General features: G+C 36.3%; 2 protein-coding genes across 2 annotated transcripts; both read right to left on the bottom strand.

The window, feature by feature from the left end:
* Positions 1–6965: 6965 nt before the first annotated feature.
* LOC107747888 (meteorin-like) lies at positions 6966–13086 on the bottom strand. The gene is made up of 5 exons (XM_016562501.1): positions 12668–13086; positions 11606–12033; positions 8803–8862; positions 7829–7868; positions 6966–7649 (listed from the first exon to the last, which is right to left on the bottom strand). The coding sequence occupies exons 1-5, from the start codon at positions 12766–12768 to the stop codon at positions 7376–7378; spliced, it is 903 nt and encodes a 300-aa protein (XP_016417987.1). The 5' UTR covers positions 12769–13086; the 3' UTR covers positions 6966–7375.
* A 5694-nt stretch (positions 13087–18780) lies between these two features.
* On the bottom strand, positions 18781–20810 carry LOC107747881 (meteorin-like). The gene is made up of 3 exons (XM_016562498.1): positions 20374–20810; positions 19312–19739; positions 18781–18857 (listed from the first exon to the last, which is right to left on the bottom strand). Exons 1-3 carry the CDS (start codon positions 20472–20474, stop codon positions 18781–18783), a joined length of 606 nt encoding a protein of 201 aa, XP_016417984.1. The 5' UTR covers positions 20475–20810.
* Between the last annotated feature and the right edge of the window lie 233 nt (positions 20811–21043).

The raw sequence follows: 21043 nt of genomic DNA, 5'->3' as shown, positions 1-21043 counted from the left end.
GCATATTATAATATTTATTATTTACATTAATTATTAATGTTGTTTATAATATTGTTTTACATTTTGTATTAAAACATTTACATACTAATATTGTTATATTATTTTATTATATTATTAATAACATTATTTATTGATATTATTCTTTTTTAATATTATTTTATATTTGCATAAACAGTCAAACATCAGTATAGTATAATATAGTAGTTTTCAGCATGCTTTACAGCAGTCATTCATGAATCATCTGGCTGTTTGAGCCCATAGTGACGCTGAGATCTGCTCGGGAATGTGTGTCTGATACTACGAGCAGTGGGAAAATTCAGAATGCCAAATAATATTCCAGCTGGGCATCAGGGTCCATCTTCAGCAGCTAGTACTTCACACTTATAAACCTGCCTGCAGTCTGAATATGAGAACCGCTGCTTCAGTCGTTTGTTTGCTCTTTACCGCTCATGCGATATGTGCCTAATAAACTCTGGCAGGCCGTGTTAGAGCGTGCGTGTGTGTGTGAGTGGATAGGACAAGCCTTGTGAACGGCAGTAATTCATGAGAACAGGCTGGGGGGGGGGAAGAAAAAAAGTGACAAAAGCGAAAGAATGTGGGACGCGTGAGAGTGGAATTTGAGCAGAACTCGACTATCAGATTAATGAGTGTGTGAATTCAGACGGACAGACTGAGAGCCAGCGAACATGAATGAAACTTTACCTTTCCAGAATGCATATCATTTATATTTAACTAGTCTTTTTTTATTTAAATGACTGTAATTGTCATGCTAGCTTGAGCATTTCATAGTTCACATGGTCATAGATAACCTGGAAATCGTGTTTTTCACCATGCAAATCCATGCAAATGTATATTTTTTCTAGTTACGCTCAGCTAGAAATTGCTCTTTTGTTGTTTAAATTGTATATTTGGCAGTCATTTGTAATCTTAACGTCCGTTTCGCTCCCTCTCTGTCAGAAGCAGCTGCTGGCTGATTTCAAGCGTTCGGAGAGAGTTCCAGCTCTTCACCGCGGCTGGAGGAGTGAGAGAGAGAGGCAGGAGTTGAGTGGGAAAAGGGCCTGCGGAGAGGAGAGAAAAAAAGCACAAGGGTTTGAGAGAAACATCAAGAGATTGAGCCGAGAGATAGAGAGAAACGACACGCTGAGCGGTTGAAGGCAAGTTTGAGAGAGGGAGAGGAGGGGTCCCGAGAGTTTTTCCCACACTCTGTTCTGCGCTTTAATCCGTGTCATGATTGGGACAAAATTCAGACGCCCTCCTGTAGCCGCTCCACACAAAGAACAGGCGTTTTTCTCTCTCACACGAACGAGCCGTCCCGTATCTGCACCGCTCTTCATGTTTTGGCTCCGTTCCTGTTCTCACAGTCCGTTCGCATGTGTTCACACATTCTGCCCATTATCACGGGAGTTTAGCAGCACCACTGATCGTACCTCAGGGAAACACCCAGATCTGCCTCGCTCGGTCACTGATGGCTTTCAGGAGCCGCTGCATAAAACTGTGTTGAATCTCAGGAGTGATCGTAGGAAACACTTTTCTGTCTCTCTGACCTGAGAAACAGGTCACATTTCCTATCAGTGTCCATGTTTCAGAGCGATCACAGTTATTAGTACATCATTTGGTTGATTTAAATATCGTAAAATGACCATAATATGAGGTTTAAACTGGGCGTTTATTTTGTGCACCAAGCAAATTAGCAAAAATAATGACTGTTTTCAACAGGTTTCTAAACTCGTCCCCTTTTAGTCAAGCTATTTTGAGAGCTCAAGGTTTGGCTGGTTAGCGTTATAACTACACAGTCTGTATATATTTTATTTTATTTTATTCCGTTTCATTTTATTTATTTATTTTTAATTTTTATAAACATTTCATTATTTTATAGTACATTTCTTAACCGAAACACACTAATCCCATTTCTCTGCTACAAAATTACACCCTAATATCAATATTAATTATATTATATTATATTATATTATATTATATTATATAAATAATAAAAAAGTGTGTCTGTGTCACACTTTATTTATTTATTTACTTAATTATGTTATTCATTAGTTAATTAAATAAATTTTTTTTTATTATATCATAGTACATTTTTTAACCAAAACACACTCATCTATGTGCTACAAAATAACATACTGATACCAGTATTTTTTTTTAATCGCAAATACTTACCCTAACCCTAAATTATATAATAGTACATTTTTTTACCCAAAACACAATATTTTCTCATTTCTGTGATACACAATAACACAATAATATCAATATTTATTCATTAAATTTTGATATTTTGTGCATACAAATGTATGTATGATTTTATCATAGTATTTTTTAACCAAAACACACATGTATTCATTCATTCATTCATTAAATCACTAATATTTAATTATAATAGTAGATTTTTTAACCAAAACATAATCTCATATAGCTTTAATTAAGACGAACCGCTCATTGTATTGCACATTTGTACGTCACTTTGGATAAAAGCGTTAAAGGGGTCATATGATGCTGCTAAAAAGAACATTATTTTGTGTATTTGGTGTAATGAAATGTGTTTATGCGGTTTAAAGTTAAAAAAACACATTATTTTCCAAAGTTACTCCTTCTTTCTTTGCGTGAACATTTGGGCGGTGTTATGCAAATCTTCCCACATAGTGAGGTAGGTATGTGGGGGCGTGTTCGAACGAGCCGTTTTAGGTAGGTGTGGCTAACTCTTAACCGTTATAAAGAATATCTCTTTGGATTTGAGACTTTAGTCTTTGCAACTTTACAGATCTTCTTTATGCACCAAGAGCTTGTAACACTCTAAAGAGAAAGGAAAAAATGAAATCGCATCATATGACCCCTTTAAAATCAGTAGATTAGTAACGTGGTCATGCGTTTGGTAACTCTTAACGGTAGTTTTTGTGAGTCGGATTTCATGTTCTGTCATAGAGGATTTAGTTCGATGTTTCTTATTATTTATTGAAATATTGCGGAAATATTGTAACATGAGTCGAATGTTTTTTTTCTCAGAGAGGTTTCTCAAGACGCCTGGAGCTCAAGAGACATAGAACACTAATGTGTTTTGACGTTGACTGATATGTGTGTGTTGTGCAGGTTGGAAGACGTGTGACAGCATGTGTTGTTTTTAATATTAGGAGAGGGTAATTGGTTTTTGGAACGAATTTCATTTTTCATGGTTTAAGACCAATGTTGAGTGAACACAGTAGAAAAGGAGAGGGAATATGTTTATGATTTCAAAATGATGATGAAATTGAGGTGGAAAAGTGTAAAGCTAAAGGTTTAATGGTTGGTATATTGTAAGAAAACGGTCTGTTCACGCTGTTAATGTCGTGATTTTAGGATTATGAGATTGTTTTTGATGTTGCTTTTCTGTGTAACTCCAAATGTTTTTGTTTGAGGTGATAATTAGGGTCATTTTGGCGGGAAATAAGAAAGACACTGCCCACCCCGACCTGAGGAGCTCAGCTCTACACACTCAATCACTCACACACACTTGGGCTTCCCTCCGCATTTTAATGGGATTACGGCCATCTGCAGACCCTTAAGGAACAAAAGTGTGTGTTCCTGGAGAAGTCGTGTTCTCCGGGGGGTTGAAGTGTTATATCAGCATGCTAACACACACCGCAGGGATCTGGAGCCTTCCGACGATAGTCATGCTGGAACCTAAATCATGAATATTCTCAACAAAACTAATAATAGTAAAACTAATAATACTATATAGTGTTTGGAGTCAGTAAGTTTTTCTAATGTTTTTGAAAGATGTCTATTCTGCTCACAAAGGATGCATTTATTTGATCAAAAATACAGAAAAAAAACCGTAATATTGTGAAATATTATTACAAATTAAAATATCTGATTTCTAGTGGAATATATTATAAAATGTAATTTATTCCTGTGATGCGCAGCTGTATTTTCAGCATCATTACTCCAGTCTTCAGTGTCACATGATCTTCAGAAATCATTCTGATATGCTGATTTGCTGCTCAAGAAACATTTCTGATTATTATCAATGATGAAAACAGCTGTGCTGCCAAATATTTTAGTGTAAACCGTGATACATATTTCAGCATTTTTTAACGAATAAAAAGTAAACAGCATTTCTTTGAAATAGAAATCTTTTGTAACATTATAAATGTCTTTACTGTCACTTTTGAACAATTTAATGCATCCTTACTTAATACACGTGTTAATTAAAAAAAGAAAAAGAAAAAAGAAATCTTACTGACCCCACACTTTTGAACAGTAGTGTGTAATATTTATATTTTTAAATATTTATATTAACATTTTAAATGTACAATATTTTTATTTTATTAACGTACATTTATTCATTCGTTCATGCATTCATTCAAGGAATGCCTGAATTAATCCTATAATGTATTATTAAATTACTGTATAAAGTATTTAAGTATTAAGTATTTAAGTACACTTAAAAATGTGTAGGATTTACTTTGAAATAATTTTCACTCAGGAATTGCTGGTGAATTTCACCAAAAAAGAAAAAAGAAACAGCAGGGAACACATTAAATTAAATGGGAATTAAATTTTAAGTAGAAAGACTGAAATAGTATTGTAGTATTTTAGTATTGCAAAACGTACTCCGAAAAATCTTTTTTTACAGTCTCGAAAAAACTTTTTTTTGCAATGTATTCTAAAGATCTATAATGACAGAATGTCAAACATCTACAGTCTTTTCACTTTTTATATTATAAGCAGTGTTGGGGGTAACACATTAGAAGTAACGCAAGTTACGTAATCAGATTACTTTTTTCAAGTAACTAGTAAAGTAACACATTACTCTTTAATTTACAAGAGAATATCTGAGTTACTTTTTTAATGGAGTAACGCAATATTGTAATGCATTACTTTTAAAAGTAACTTTCCCCAACACTGATTATAAGTGCTCTTTTATATTTAGAAATGTATTGCAGAGCTATTTTGGTAACAGAAATAGATTGAGCTGAATTGTGAGTTTTGTGGTTGAAGTGCAGTTTGTGATCCTGTGTGTCTGTAGATATAAATGGACACAATCCAGGTCAGAGAGCTCCTGTCTGCGGGTCGGGTCGCGCTCATTTCCTGTTCTATCTCTGGAGCTCTTGGAAGGCTAAACATACACACACACACACACACACCCTCGACGGCTCACCAACACCCTTCCTCATTTTCCTGTTATTCACCTTACAACTACAGTATAAGGTTATACATATGTTAATATTATTAATAAAGTAAAACATTGCCTATATGACAGCAGCACAGCCTGCTATGCTAACAGAAGTTTGGAATCAGTAAAATTTTTTTTTTTCATCATATATAAATTAAATTGATCAAAAGTGACACTAAAGCCATTTATAAAAGATTTCTATTTCAAATAAATGCTGTTTTTTTACTTTCTATTCATCAAAGAATCCTGAAAAATAAAATATATCTCAGTTTTCACAAGCATATGAAGCAGCACAGCTGTTTTCATCATTGATAATAATCAAAAATGTTTCTTGTGCATAAAAGTAAGAAATTTCTGAAGGATCATGTGACACTGAAGACTGGAGTAATGATGCTGAAAATCCAGCTTTGATCACAGAAATAAATTACATTTTAACATATATTCACATAGAAAATGGTTATTTTAAATTGTAATAATATTTAACATTTTATTGTATTTTTGATCAAATAAATGCAGCCTTAGTGAGCAAAAGAGACTTCTTTCAGAAACATTCAAATCAAACTCAAATCTTTGAACAGTAGTGTATTGATAATATTCACAGTATGATCTAAATAAAAGTAGCTACTTTAATTTTAATTGGTTTATTTAAATTCATTTTCTATTTCATATTGGAAAATAATCTATTTCGGATTTTTCTTTTTACAATATCACACCTTGTTTTACTTTAATAAGTAATTCAGAAACCAGACAAACACAAATTCGATGATTTTTGTTCTTTATAAACAATTATTGTATATTTTTTATCCAACCTTTCATACAAACTCTACAATGTTAACAGAATATTTCATCATCCAGTTTTAAAACTCTAAAACATCTTATATACACTGATATACATATATTTTACACCCAGTTTCACATTGGTTTGTAAAGACATTAATAACAAACACTGGCAGCATAAAATATGGCAGCTTCGTTCGCATCTCGGCTCGCTCTCTACGTTTGGTTGATCCGTTCATTTGTTTAGTGCACATACATCGCTGACAAAAATGGATATGAAGCACAAAAAAAAGACAAAAGCAATAGTAGATAACCAGAATTAGATGGAGGGCAGTGTTTGCCTGAGACCAGCAGTCAATGTTTTGGTACACAAGGCCACAGTATGAGCATGCTGACAAGCTTTACAGAGAGTCTGAGAGCAAGAGATGATATTTCAGACCATAAATTCTCTTTATAGATGATATCGTAAGTACATACATCTAATCCAGATTTGCGAGGATACCCTGTTCATGTGCGTTCACACTGACAACAGTTTAACCGTCAGATTAAAGCAATTAAATATTCAGCGTCACATGACTTTACACTCTGCACTCCCATTGGTCATTGCACCGCTGCTCATTTGCATAAAGTTGAACTGCTCAACTTTGTCTAAATGCAAAAGTCTTAGATGGCAAATGAATAGAAAATGAATGTCGTTCGGATGCAAATCGCTGTCTGTGTGAACGCAACGTTGAAAATAAAACCATTTTTCATCAGAGTAAAAGTGCTCTGAATGTGACGGTAAGTTTATATCAGCTTAGCAACATCAAAGCAAACTAGTGGTGACGTTAACCATGTTAACTAGTTAACCATGAGGTAATCAGCACATGCTATCTATAGACACCAAATAATTAATATACTATTGCTATTGTTTTCATTACTTGATGTTCGCTGCATGCTATCCTCAGCCTGTTAGCATATAAACCATAGCTGATTTCATATTATAGAAATATATATTTATATAAAACATCTTTTAACAAAAACAGAGTGTTTAAACATTTTTCTTTTCATATAAAGGCTGACAAATCTATGTTTTTCTGTGGCGGCAAATACTGCAAAAGACGACTGCGCTACATGCATTGCGTACAGCTTATTTACCAACTTTGGATATTTCAGTGATATGATGTTCATATCAAAGCGTCCAAAGACAAGATTTCCTGAGTTTAAAAAAGAGGCCCAGTTTAGGACCCCAAATCTGGGTGGAATTAGACAGACATGGACACACAAACGTCCTTCGTCAGATATCCATCTTGATCCAGTGATCTTTGCTGAGATTTCCTCCTCCAGTGTCTCTGTTCTCCTTAACTTCTGTCTGTGTTTCTTTCATTTGCTCAGGAGTTCCTCAGATCATCTTCTGCGACAGAATCACGAGTTTCGCCCGCACGTGATCGTGTCTTCCCGTCAGTCGTTGACCAGAGTGCAGGGGATCATCAGGGACTGTTTGGCCTGCTCATACACCTTCAGGAAGTCTTTGTAGCGTGGAGCGCAGCCGAGCCACGCCTCCCCAAAGTGCACGCGGCCGGTAAACAGGAAGCTGCCACCGCCGGGTCGAACGCCGCACTGCAGAGGCGTCCGGATCTCGCCCGACCGCGTCAGACGCCCGGATTCAGGGAACAGCGCAAACTTCTGCCGGTAAACCCGCGTCGCGCTCACTTTGATCACTATATATACATATCTATGGTCTACACTGGATGCGGCACGGCACGACACGGCAAATCCCCGACAGAAAACTGCTGCTGCGTTCTATTCATGACGTATTGACACAAATTTCAAATGATTTTCAACGGTCGCTTTGTCGCATCTAGTGTACTAGACAGACTTTAGCGGTTGCGGTGCAGACACGGTGTTACTCACACTGAGTCCGTCTCCACTGAACGGATGTTTCCTCGAACCACTAAAAACACAGAAAGCTCTGTTAGAATGATGAATAATGAGTGCCAAACTTCAGCTTTTGCTGCTTCGGTTGGTTTACGATTTCCTTCTAAACCAGAAAATACAATTGGAAGCCACTAAATTAAAGGTGGGGTAAGCACGAATCATTTTTCTAAAGCGTTTTTGAAAAATCGCTTACCCCACCTTTAACCCGCTGGATTGATGCCAATTGGGTTTGGTGCGAATAAATTAGAAATGTACTTTTATCCAAAGCAGTTTACAGTAGAAGACCTGGTGTGAAAAAAGTACTTCAAATAAAAAAAAAACTTAATGAAAATAAAGCTGTGTACTAAAATAACTAAAATGTATAATAATTAATAAAAACTAAAAATTATTTAAAAAAATAAATGTACTAAAATAACTCAAATTAAAATTGTAATATATATATATATATATATGTAAAACCAATAAAAATAACAAAAACAAAAAATTACTAAAATTAAATGTTAAATATAAATGCAACATTTCTTTTAGTTTAACTTGATGTACTAAAATAACTAAAACTGAAGTAAAAAAGTAATTAAAAAAAACTAATAATATAAAAAAAATTAAAAAAAAGTGCAACAAAATGACCATCATTTTAAATAAAATTTAAATGAAAAAAATAAATATCTAAAATAAATAAAATAAAATCTAATTCAAAATATTAATAAAAACATAATAGTTTCTTAATGATACTAAATTAGGGCTGACCCCCTGTACTTGGGTTTGAACCTGTGACCTCCAGATCTTTAACTAAACCGCTAGAAAATCTGGCATATTTGTAGGTTATAGGTTTGAGGTTCTTGCTATCCTAGAGACATTTACACAGTTTAGTGGAAAAGTCCTGCTGATTGCTTGGAATAAAAGCACATTTATCCTAAAAAGCAGAACAAAAAGCAAATTCAAATACTCACCAAAGTCACTAGTGCACACAGCCATCAGGATCTCGGTGTTATTGCACGGCCTACAGGCTCCTGTGAAAGAAAGAGAAGAGAAGAACATGAGACACAGAAGAACAGGAACACCAAGAGACGAGGCGTGACACGCAGCTGTTACTTTACAGCTCTTCAGTGGAGGTGTGATGGAGATAAATGACCTGCTGATAGGTGTGAGCCACGTCACCTGATCAAAGCTCATGAGAGAGAGGTCTTGATTGAGAGAGGTCTCAATCAAGACCCTAACACTTCACTCTTCCTCTCTAACGTTCATCTGGCTGATCTGTATGGGCTAGTACAGTAAGAAAACCCACCCACACAGAAATCAAAGCATTTCTCATTCTTCAAGTTTGTGTCATTTTGAAGATGCAGGATGTTTGTATATACATTTACCAAATTTTTCCATGTTAACTATAGTTTCTAGTCAAAATGCCAGACTTTAAGTCAGGGTAGATGTGAATGAAAATGAGACTGTGATGAACAGACAATAGGCTGTGCTAATTAATATGTCCTAGTTCAAGTCTAAGATTTTATTAAATGTATAAATATAATTTTAAATAAGACGAAATAAGATGATTTTAATTTTTGTAAAATTACAGTTAATTAATGTTTTTGTGCACATTCTTGAAACAATACTAGTGATTATTGAGATACTATAACATTTTTATTAATATTTTCAACTAGTTTTTATATTGTCCATTTTCATTTTCATTTTAGTTAAAATTTTAGTAATTTTGTTGCATTTTTAAAAATATGTCTGTAGGTTTTATCATTTTTAATTTCAGTTTTTGTTTTAGTTATTTTAGTACATCAAGTTAAACTAGATATAAATGAGAAATAAAATAAAAATAATGAAATAAAATAAATCTAATTTTTTAAATATTTCATTTTATTTCAGTTAATGTTTACTTTATTTCAAGTAACGAAAATGTTTTTATGGTTTTAACTTTAGTTGTTCTCACATGTTTTAGTGACTTGTGAGTAAATAAAAACTAAAAACAAAAAATTTGTATGTACAACATAATCATTTGTATTGTTAAAAACATGCATTATATATATATACATATATATATATTTTTTTTATTGAACTTTCAAAATTACAAAATTCAACAGCAAGTTCTTCACATATTTCTCAAATTTACACATTTTGTAAGTACAAATTGAGGCATTTTTAATAAAAAGAAAAAAAAAAACATGCATTATATTGGCCATTCTGCGCTCTAAATGTCGGCCATATTGGTTGAGCATTACGTAAAGTTGAGCACTATTTAAAGTCATCATTGCAGAAAGTTTATCGAATGCATGTTGGTCTGATTTCTGCAGGCCGTGCAGCTACACGTGTGCGCTCTCAAACAGCAACAGGTGTCTGTGTGGGTGTGACAGAGAAAGTTGTTGGCCCTTTAAAACTTTTACACATCCTTCCCCGTCTCCTCTCTGCTCCCAAAACTCCCAACAAAAGATCCGCTTTTCAGTTGCGCGGTTCCCCCCCAACCCCCCCGTTACCACGGCGACTGCGCTCTCATGCAGGTCTCCGAAACGGCTCACTATGGAGACAAACCCCCGTCCCATACGAAGCTTTTGTCTTTCTCTCCCTCCCCCCTCCGCTCTCGGCTTTTCCACTCCTCGAATCCGAACGCTCCTCCCCCGCGTCTCACAACTGGCTGGAAGGAGCTTCCCAGCTGAGACGACCTAAACCTATTACTCAAACCTGTTACATTTAAATAATTGCAGTGCTGCAATTACAGATTGAAATGAAAAGTGCTTGTTTGTGCTCTTCGACAAGCACAAGTCTTGCTCTAAAGTTCAAGTCTCATTAAAGTTTGAATGAATGCTCTGTTTATGGCTGGTTTTGTCTGTCTGCTGCTCCTCGTTCTGCACCCGCATCCACCCAGAGGTCACTCGACTCCAACTCAACTTCACTTCAGAGAACTTCAACTCCTACTTTGCATACTTTCATAACGTTGCACTGAACTTTTCTGCAGAACCATCACAGGTTTGCAGAAACATCATCTGCAGGTTAATTCTCAGAAACGAACCCATGTAGATGAGCCTAAAAGTACTAGAGTTGGTAGTAGTCATTTTTGGAAATTTGGTATTATTTTGGGGATAATATCAAATTGTAAGTTTTAGTTCCCAGTTTTTTAAATTCCAAAATATACAAATGCTCTGTGTTCAATATTTCAAGCAATTTTTTAGTAAAATAAATGCACCGTTTCATAGCTTTGGCACATTGCTCTTTTTTGCAGAACCATCAACTCACAGGCTTGCAGAAATGCTCAGGATTCACCTGCAGGTTAATTCTCAGAAACTTAATTTGTTTAGATTGTCCTGAAAGTACAGAAGAGTTGGTTCTTCGGCAATTTTAGATTATATTTGGGCAGATATTAAATTATAAATGTTAGTTCCCACTTTGTGTTTAATATTTTAAACAAATTTTTTGTAAAATAAGTGTTTTTGCATAGTTTGGTAGCATTTGCACTGTACTTTTTTTTGCAAAACCATAAACTCTCATAGATTTAGAGAAACATTCAGGTTTCGTTTACTAGGAAACAAACCCATATAGATGATCCTAAAAGTCCAGAAGAGTTGGTAGTAGTCTTTTTTTTGTGGCAATTTTAGATTATTTCTGTACCAATATTCAATTCAGAAAGCATTTTCTATGTTTAATATTGAAAGTAAATTTTACTAAAATCAATGTTTTGTGTCTAGCTGTTAATTTGCTTGCCATTGTATATTATGTATATATTACATAAATCACTGCTGTATCTTCCAGAATATTCACCTTCACTGCCGATTGGATCTGTGTTGACTGACGGCTGCACCGTCCAATCGCCTCTCAGCTCGTAGCGAAACGCGGCGATGCGTCTGCTGATGTCCTGGTGAGGCGTCGATTGCAGGAAGAGCGCCGGTCGTTCTCCAGGCATGGCACTGAAGCAGGTCACACGGGCCAGGCTGGAGGTCTCGTCTCCCACCAGAAGCTCCAGGACTCCGTCCCGCTCCAGGTAGAGCTGAGCCCCGCCCCAGTGCTGATCTGGCTTGATGCAGGCCGACACCGGGCTCCTGCTGGACTCGCCGGGACCCAAGGCACTCCACGGCAGTCGGGGCGAAAGAGTGAAACGCAGCGCTCCGGCGGGGTACAGCCACTCCACAGAGCCCTCCGCACACCTCAACCAAACCTGCTCCACGTTCTTCACCGCCTGAGAGAGACCACTGCACAGATGGAAACCAGAAGAGCTTAACCAGAGAAATCTGAGCAGGCCAAACCTCAGTCAGTTGATCCACATTAAATGAGGTGCAAGCATTCTGGTGTTCTGCTTTCTCAAAACTTGAGTCTTGAGTCATTTGACCCGTGCATAAAGTTGCAGGAAAAGTTTAACGCCCCCTACTGGTTACTTTAACTGCAGCCATTTAAACTTTCTGCACTAGTGGAAACATCCATTAGTATTGCAACCCTCATATCACACCTTTTTATTCCAGTATAATTATATTTTCTTTATACTTTACAAACGAAGTGATTAATTAACCCTTTTTTGCGCAACAGGTTTGGCTTTTGCGCACATTTGCGTAAACTATTCAAATTACACTATGACTAAAAATATTCACGATATATAGATAGATAGATATGCAATGCAATTCATGCACATATGTGAGAGATAATCACTGAATATTTTACCAATGTTTACTAGAATTAATTGCATACATTTTGAACACTTTTAACAGAAATTACACAAGATAGCAGAAAAATCCTTGCATAATTTCCAGGACAAAACGTAAACATAATACGCAATATATTTAAAAATCAACAGATATAAAGCCTGTAACTCTGCATGTTGGTAATATTCACCTTCCCCTCCAGCTGCACTGGTCTTCTGAGTAACTGGCCATCGTGAAACCCGTCAGGAATGAAATCCAAAGCGCAAAATTCCTGAAGTCCGAAACCTCCATCACCGCGCAAAGAGACTGCGGTTCTCCAGAGAGGTGCGTGCGTAAAGTCCTTCTCTTCGCTGCTTTTCCAAATCTATAATTAAACCAAACGAAAACCTACTGATTCCATACTGTTCTCTGATCTAAAAGACTGATCTGTCTAAACTAAACGTTCCCTCTCTTTCTGTAGATCAGTCCGTGTCTCGTGAGCAGAGAGCTTCTGACTGACTGAGTTCCAGCGCAAGAGTTTCAGAACTGGACTAAACTTTAAACCCCGCCCACAGCAGGAGGCGTGGCTTCGCCACAGTTAAAGTCCAATGAATGGCATCTCCTTTATTCACACTGGGTAAAGGCAAACTACAGAAGAATGTTTAATCAGCCTGAATGTATGTGAAGGATTTTGAAACATAACACGTTGTTGGCAATAGCGTCTGAATCATTTTAGCGAATCAAATGGTTCAGTGAACCGATTAAATGATTCACCGGATTCTGGCATTTAGCGTTACATTTTTGTAGCCAAAATCGCTGTTTATTTCTGTGTTTTCAAATTAGGTTATATAAATTGCGTTGAATTTGTGTTGTTTATTGTTTCAAAATAATAAACAACACAAATTAACTGTAGTGTTTTCCAAATATGATTAATATTCTTAATCCAGAAAGTTAATGGTTACTACTAACAACATTGTTCTAAACTCACAGTGTTGTTTACTGCTAAAAATAAATAAATAAATAAAAATAAGCCACTGATTTTCAAAGGAATGCCAATCGGTTCTAAAAGAATCATTTCATAGAGTCGGTTCAAAAGAACGTTCGAATTCGTTGTTGAATCAATTAATTTTTGCCGCTCCAGTTTTCAGAGAGAAATGCGAGAAAGTAGTTTAAAAAAAACAAAACATGTTTCGGTTAGCTTAATTAACATGGTTAAAGGATTTCAAATTACCATGTAGTCAAAAGTTACATTTTAATCCAATCAATCTTAATTATACATTGTAATCCAATTAAGATGGCTAATGATTCATTTATGTTTGTGATAGAATATTTGTCTAAAAATAAGGGACAAAGTGCTTGAAAATTGAATAGTAGGCTGCAAGAAGTGGTCAAAGCTGAAGTTCAAATCAAGTTGAGAAGAAATAGGATGAAATCATATAAACGCATGATAAATCCACTCCAATGCTAGGCTTTTAAACTTATGGAGAGATGCAAAGACCAGGGGGATGGGTGTGGTGGTTGGGGGTAAATGGAGCTCTCTGCAGGACGTCCTGCCCTACGTTCAGCCCACGCTGAGGGACTCTTTCATCTCACTGCATTATAAGCAAATCAAATATTCTTTTGTATCACCACTGCAATCTATCTTTACGGATAGTGTGCATGTGTGCGTACGTGAGCGTGTGGTTATGACAGGACCTTTGACATATTCAAAGCCTGATGTCCAGTAGCCCTGCTGAGGTGTGTGTGTATGTGTGTGTTTTGTGTTCCCTGCTGATCTGCTGTGTATAAAGTGAGGCTTTTGTTCTCTGGTGGCCACTTCAAAGAATAGACACATGAAAGCCTGTATGTGCGTGTACATGTGATTGTGCATGTTTAGTGTTGCATAGCAAGAGAATTGACTTTCTGAGTCTTGAATTGAGTCTTTTTCCAATATTTGCACACCAAAACCATAAAACTTTTGTAAATGAAGAAATATGGTGAAGCTAAGTTTGGATTGTCAGTGTAATGTATAGTGAAGTACAGCTTAAGATCCTATTTGGATTGATGTTGATGCATTACACAGCCCCAAGTCTTAAAATAAAAATGTCTGTTGATTTGCAAAAAATACTTAAGATTACCTAATTTGATGATGCTGAGTTAAAAAATATAAATAAAAACTTTCTATCATGTATGTTTTTCACAAAATAAGAATAAAGATTTTTAAAAATTATATCAGCTTTAATGCACTCGTCAAAATAATAAAAGCAGCCAAATGTCATGTTTTAATGACAGAAAGAGGTATTCAAAATTAACATTTACATTTGAGTGGAAATTAGGATTAGGCACAATAATAATGTCTTCAGAATCATTCGTATATGTAAAAACAATAAATAAATAAATAACAAATCACCTGAGAAAGGAAAAAAAGTCTGAATTGTGAAATAAAAAGTAGCAATCAGCATTTTTTTAAATTCCATGGCAGAAACAAAAAAGAAAATGGAATTGTAAGAAAAAAGTCATTATTCTGAGTTTATATCTTGCAATTCTTACTTTTTTTTCTCAGAATGTCAAGAAACCAAGTCCGAATTGTGAAATATAAACACAGAATTGCAAGGAAAAGTCCAAATTATGAGAATTTTTTTTTATTAACAGGCTTCCATAAGAGAGAAATTATGCCTCTGCTGCAGTTTTCCTGCTGATTAAAGGATAATACAAGATTTCTTTACCTTAAAAATGATTGTGGAAAGCAAAAAATGCTATGAAATGCATCATATTTTGTGGAAAAGTGACATGCTCAAGTAATTTTTTTGAATCAGCAAAAGCAAGTATTGGATTTCATTCAACAAATATGATGTAGGACAGTGTTATATATTTCTATAACCATTCATTTAATCAATCAACAATTTAGCTTTGCTTCAACCTTATTTCAACTCTGAATGACTGTTTTGCTTTAGCGGTTCTCCTGCGATCCATGAAGTGGTTGGTCAGTGTTTTCCCCCTCATTCAAGCATGTTCCTCAAGTCCGATTATTGGTTTCTGTGTGTGTTTGGGGGTGGGATAGTGATGGTCTCCTCAGATCTTGATCCAGCTGTGTTTGCTGTCTTTCCTCTCGACACACACACACACACTCACATGAGAGAGAGCAATGAGAACAACAGTGTCATTTTTCACAGCTCTCTCATAGGGGTTTGCCGGCAAATACAGCATTGTGTGTGTTTCCTCAATGAAGGCACTACTTACGCTGTTATAATGGAAAGATTAAAGGATACGGAGGGACAGTGAGATTAGAAGAAGGGCCACACAGTAGAAAGGGCAGAAAGATTGTGTTATAGCTTCACTTCTATTGTGTGTCAAGTTACAAAGGATTCAACTCAAGTTCGTCTAGCCTGTGTTTTTTTACATTTTTGATTCATTTGTTGGAAACCATGAGGGTATAACACTAACAATATGTGATGCGTTTTGGCTTCTGGTTAATTTTATTACTGGGCAGAGTGGATAAATAGTATACTGTATGTATTATGGGTTAAGGGTCAATAAGATTTTTTTATGTTTTTGAAAGTAGAGGTATCAAGGCTGCATTTATTTGATCAAAAAGACAGTGAAATATTATTACAATTTACAATAACTGTTTTCTATCGGAATGTATTTTACAATATAATTTTTTCCTGTGATCAAAGCTGAATTTTCAGCATCATACTCCAGTCTTCAGTGTCACATGATCCTTCAGAAATCATTCCAATATGCTGATTTGCTGCTCAAGACACATCTCTTATTATTATCAGTGTAGAAAACAATTGTGCTGCTACATGTTTTTGTGGAAACTGTGATAAATTTTCTTTATCAGGATTCTTTGACGAATAGAAAGTTCAAAAGAACAGCATTTATTTTAAATAGAAGTCTTCTGTAACATTGTAAATGTTTTTATTGTCACTTTTGTTAAATTTAATGCATCCTTTTTATTTATCTTACAGTATTTTTTTCATACACACAGGTTTTCCTTCAGTTTAATTGCGTGTCTCATCATTCTCTCTCTCTTTCTCTAAAGCCGTATTTCTGCATCTCATCAGTTTAAGTGTGTCCACCCATCCTCCCATCCTCTCTCGCTCCCCCTCCTGCATTCACTCATTTTCTTCTTCATTGACTCAGACGGATATCTCTCTGCGTCTCGACTCCTCTCTCTCTCATTGTGTGTCGGTTCGCATTAAGCGTGATTAGCTCACACCCTCTCGCATACGCGCTCACACAGCCGTATTCACGGACAATGAACGCATGCCAGTGCAGGTTGACCCCTGAGAGCCTCCTCTCCTCCCCCTGCCATCAACATCGCCGTCTGAAATATCTTCAGTCCTTTCAGACCAAAGTCAGTCGGGATTCTTTAAACAGGCCGCATCAGCATGATAGCACAAATGAGGGCTTTTCAATATCTCAGTTGTTTCTCCTAGACACATTTTTGCATAAGTGTCCTGCTTGTTCCTGCTGAGAGAAAGACTCACATGCATCTCATTTAGAGTTTCAGAAGAGATTTCAATGATATGCTTAGATTTTCCAAGATAGCTAAAAGTCAGAGATCTCCGTATCTCTATACTCTTACTGTATGCTTGAATACTAACTCGGTTGTGTCTGTTTTTATGTCTCCTTAGGATTTTTGGGGGAAACATCTGAGACTAAGATACTTCAATGAAATGAGAACATCATTGAGTCTCCTGAGCTATGGGAGTGCAACTTTCCTCTGGTAATGCAGTTTTGAAATGACTAAAATATACCATTATTAATACCATTATTTTAAATTTTCCTTTTTTATTTTAATTTTCGTTCATATTTTAATCATTTTGTTGTTTTTGTCATTTTTATTATATTTTATGTTTTTTTATATGTACATAGTTTTTTTATTAATTTTATTTCAGTTGTAGTTATTTTAGTGCATCAAGTTAAACTAAATGAAAAATCGATATTTTGCTTTGGCGACTAGCTTAAATAAAATTATATAATTCTTTTTTTCATTTACATTTTATTTAATTTTATTTCTGGTAACAATTTTTGTTATTTTTATGGTTCTAGTCTTAACTATAATAACCCTAGTTGTAAATCCAGTAGGAGATGTATTACATTTTAGCTTTTTAACCCAGTAAACATTCTCATGCGTTTTGAAAGTGTAGTATGATGCATTAAAATTGTCTATTAATAATGCATCATGCATGTGAGAGTTTTATCAGCTATTATTAAGACCTGTCATTGCAAGGACTTAGTAAGTTGGTGGTCTTTTCACACAAGCAAAGCAGGAATAGACCATGCATAGGGTGTTGCATAAGCTGTAAAGGACCTCTGTGAAAGCAGTAATCATGTCTTTATTGAATAGGACACTCTAATTAGTGGTTTTCACTAAGAAAAGCGTTAGTATTTATCAAAGCTCTAGTATTATAAAGTTGAGTGTGTGTCGTCTTGCAGTGTTTGTGAATGATTCCTTAAAGGGATAGTTCACCCAAAAATGAAAATTTGATGTTTATCTGCTTACCCCCAGGGCATCCAAGATGTAGGTGACTTTGTTTCTTCAGTAGAACACATATGATGATTTTTAACTTAAACCGTTGCAGTCTGTCAGTCTTATAATGGAAGTGAATGGGAATCACAGCTTTGAGAGTAAAAAAACATACACAAACAAAACCAAATTAAACCCTGCGGCTCGTGACGATACATTGATGTGTAAAGACACGAAACGATCGGTTTGTGCCACTCCTCCCCCGCGTCTCACAACTGGCTGGAAGGAGCTTCCCAGCTGAGACGACCTAAACCTATTACTCAAACCTGTTACATTTAAATAATTGCAGTGCTGCAATTACAGATTGAAATGAAAAGTGCTTGTTTGTGCTCTTCGACAAGCACAAGTCTTGCTCTAAAGTTCAAGTCTCATTAAAGTTTGAATGAATGCTCTGTTTATGGCTGGTTTTGTCTGTCTGCTGCTCCTCGTTCTGCACCCGCATCCACCCAGAGGTCACTCGACTCCAACTCAACTTCACTTCAGAGAACTTCAACTCCTACTTTGCATACTTTCATAACGTTGCACTGAACTTTTCTGCAGAACCATCACAGGTTTGCAGAAACATCATCTGCAGGTTAATTCTCAGAAACGAACCCATGTAGATGAGCCTAAAAGTACTAGAGTTGGTAGTAGTCATTTTTGGAAATTTGGTATTATTTTGGGGATAATATCAAATTGTAAGTTTTAGTTCCCAGTTTTTTAAATTCCAAAATATACAAATGCTCTGTGTTCAATATTTCAAGCAATTTTTTAGTAAAATAAATGCACCGTTTCATAGCTTTGGCACATTGCTCTTTTTTGCAGAACCATCAACTCACAGGCTTGCAGAAATGCTCAGGATTCACCTGCAGGTTAATTCTCAGAAACTTAATTTGTTTAGATTGTCCTGAAAGTACAGAAGAGTTGGTTCTTCGGCAATTTTAGATTATATTTGGGCAGATATTAAATTATAAATGTTAGTTCCCACTTTGTGTTTAATATTTTAAACAAATTTTTTGTAAAATAAGTGTTTTTGCATAGTTTGGTAGCATTTGCACTGTACTTTTTTTTGCAAAACCATAAACTCTCATAGATTTAGAGAAACATTCAGGTTTCGTTTACTAGGAAACAAACCCATATAGATGATCCTAAAAGTCCAGAAGAGTTGGTAGTAGTCTTTTTTTTGTGGCAATTTTAGATTATTTCTGTACCAATATTCAATTCAGAAAGCATTTTCTATGTTTAATATTGAAAGTAAATTTTACTAAAATCAATGTTTTGTGTCTAGCTGTTAATTTGCTTGCCATTGTATATTATGTATATATTACATAAATCACTGCTGTATCTTCCAGAATATTCACCTTCACTGCCGATTGGATCTGTGTTGACTGACGGCTGCACCGTCCAATCGCCTCTCAGCTCGTAGCGAAACGCGGCGATGCGTCTGCTGATGTCCTGGTGAGGCGTCGATTGCAGGAAGAGCGCCGGTCGTTCTCCAGGCATGGCACTGAAGCAGGTCACACGGGCCAGGCTGGAGGTCTCGTCTCCCACCAGAAGCTCCAGGACTCCGTCCCGCTCCAGGTAGAGCTGAGCCCCGCCCCAGTGCTGATCTGGCTTGATGCAGGCCGACACCGGGCTCCTGCTGGACTCGCCGGGACCCAAGGCACTCCACGGCAGTCGGGGCGAAAGAGTGAAACGCAGCGCTCCGGCGGGGTACAGCCACTCCACAGAGCCCTCCGCACACCTCAACCAAACCTGCTCCACGTTCTTCACCGCCTGAGAGAGACCACTGCACAGATGGAAACCAGAAGAGCTTAACCAGAGAAATCTGAGCAGGCCAAACCTCAGTCAGTTGATCCACATTAAATGAGGTGCAAGCATTCTGGTGTTCTGCTTTCTCAAAACTTGAGTCTTGAGTCATTTGACCCGTGCATAAAGTTGCAGGAAAAGTTTAACGCCCCCTACTGGTTACTTTAACTGCAGCCATTTAAACTTTCTGCACTAGTGGAAACATCCATTAGTATTGCAACCCTCATATCACACCTTTTTATTCCAGTATAATTATATTTTCTTTATACTTTACAAACGAAGTGATTAATTAACCCTTTTTTGCGCAACAGGTTTGGCTTTTGCGCACATTTGCGTAAACTATTCAAATTACACTATGACTAAAAATATTCACGATATATAGATAGATAGATATGCAATGCAATTCATGCACATATGTGAGAGATAATCACTGAATATTTTACCAATGTTTACTAGAATTAATTGCATACATTTTGAACACTTTTAACAGAAATTACACAAGATAGCAGAAAAATCCTTGCATAATTTCCAGGACAAAACGTAAACATAATACGCAATATATTTAAAAATCAACAGATATAAAGCCTGTAACTCTGCATGTTGGTAATATTCACCTTCCCCTCCAGCTGCACTGGTCTTCTGAGTAACTGGCCATCGTGAAACCCGTCAGGAATGAAATCCAAAGCGCAAAATTCCTGAAGTCCGAAACCTCCATCACCGCGCAAAGAGACTGCGGTTCTCCAGAGAGGTGCGTGCGTAAAGTCCTTCTCTTCGCTGCTTTTCCAAATCTATAATTAAACCAAACGAAAACCTACTGATTCCATACTGTTCTCTGATCTAAAAGACTGATCTGTCTAAACTAAACGTTCCCTCTCTTTCTGTAGATCAGTCCGTGTCTCGTGAGCAGAGAGCTTCTGACTGACTGAGTTCCAGCGCAAGAGTTTCAGAACTGGACTAAACTTTAAACCCCGCCCACAGCAGGAGGCGTGGCTTCGCCACAGTTAAAGTCCAATGAATGGCATCTCCTTTATTCACACTGGGTAAAGGCAAACTACAGAAGAATGTTTAATCAGCCTGAATGTATGTGAAGGATTTTGAAACATAACACGTTGTTGGCAATAGCGTCTGAATCATTTTAGCGAATCAAATGGTTCAGTGAACCGATTAAATGATTCACCGGATTCTGGCATTTAGCGTTACATTTTTGTAGCCAAAATCGCTGTTTATTTCTGTGTTTTCAAATTAGGTTATATAAATTGCGTTGAATTTGTGTTGTTTATTGTT

This window comes from Sinocyclocheilus rhinocerous, unplaced genomic scaffold (genome assembly GCF_001515625.1).
Source record: "Sinocyclocheilus rhinocerous isolate Xijiao unplaced genomic scaffold, SAMN03320098_v1.1 scaffold799, whole genome shotgun sequence".
Classification (NCBI taxonomy): domain Eukaryota; kingdom Metazoa; phylum Chordata; class Actinopteri; order Cypriniformes; family Cyprinidae; genus Sinocyclocheilus; species Sinocyclocheilus rhinocerous.
The sequence above is the reverse complement of the archived record's forward strand: the minus strand, read 5'-3'. Positions and strand labels throughout refer to the sequence as shown.

Bases quoted from the DNA above. Each gene is read 5' to 3' on its own strand.
- LOC107747888 (XM_016562501.1), bottom strand. From the start codon at position 12,768: ATGGAGGTTTCGGACTTCAGGAATTTTGCGCTTTGGATTTCATTCCTG. The intron at 12,034-12,667 runs GTGAATATTACC...CCATCTGTGCAG, and splicing joins CAGTGCAGCTGGAGGGGAAG to TGGTCTCTCTCAGGCGGTGA. The intron at 8,863-11,605 runs GTGAATATTCTG...TTTCTTTCACAG, and splicing joins AGATCCAATCGGCAGTGAAG to GAGCCTGTAGGCCGTGCAAT.
- LOC107747881 (XM_016562498.1), bottom strand. From the start codon at position 20,474: ATGGAGGTTTCGGACTTCAGGAATTTTGCGCTTTGGATTTCATTCCTG. The intron at 19,740-20,373 runs GTGAATATTACC...CCATCTGTGCAG, and splicing joins CAGTGCAGCTGGAGGGGAAG to TGGTCTCTCTCAGGCGGTGA. The intron at 18,858-19,311 runs GTGAATATTCTG...CTGTACTTTCAG, and splicing joins AGATCCAATCGGCAGTGAAG to GACAATCTAAACAAATTAAG.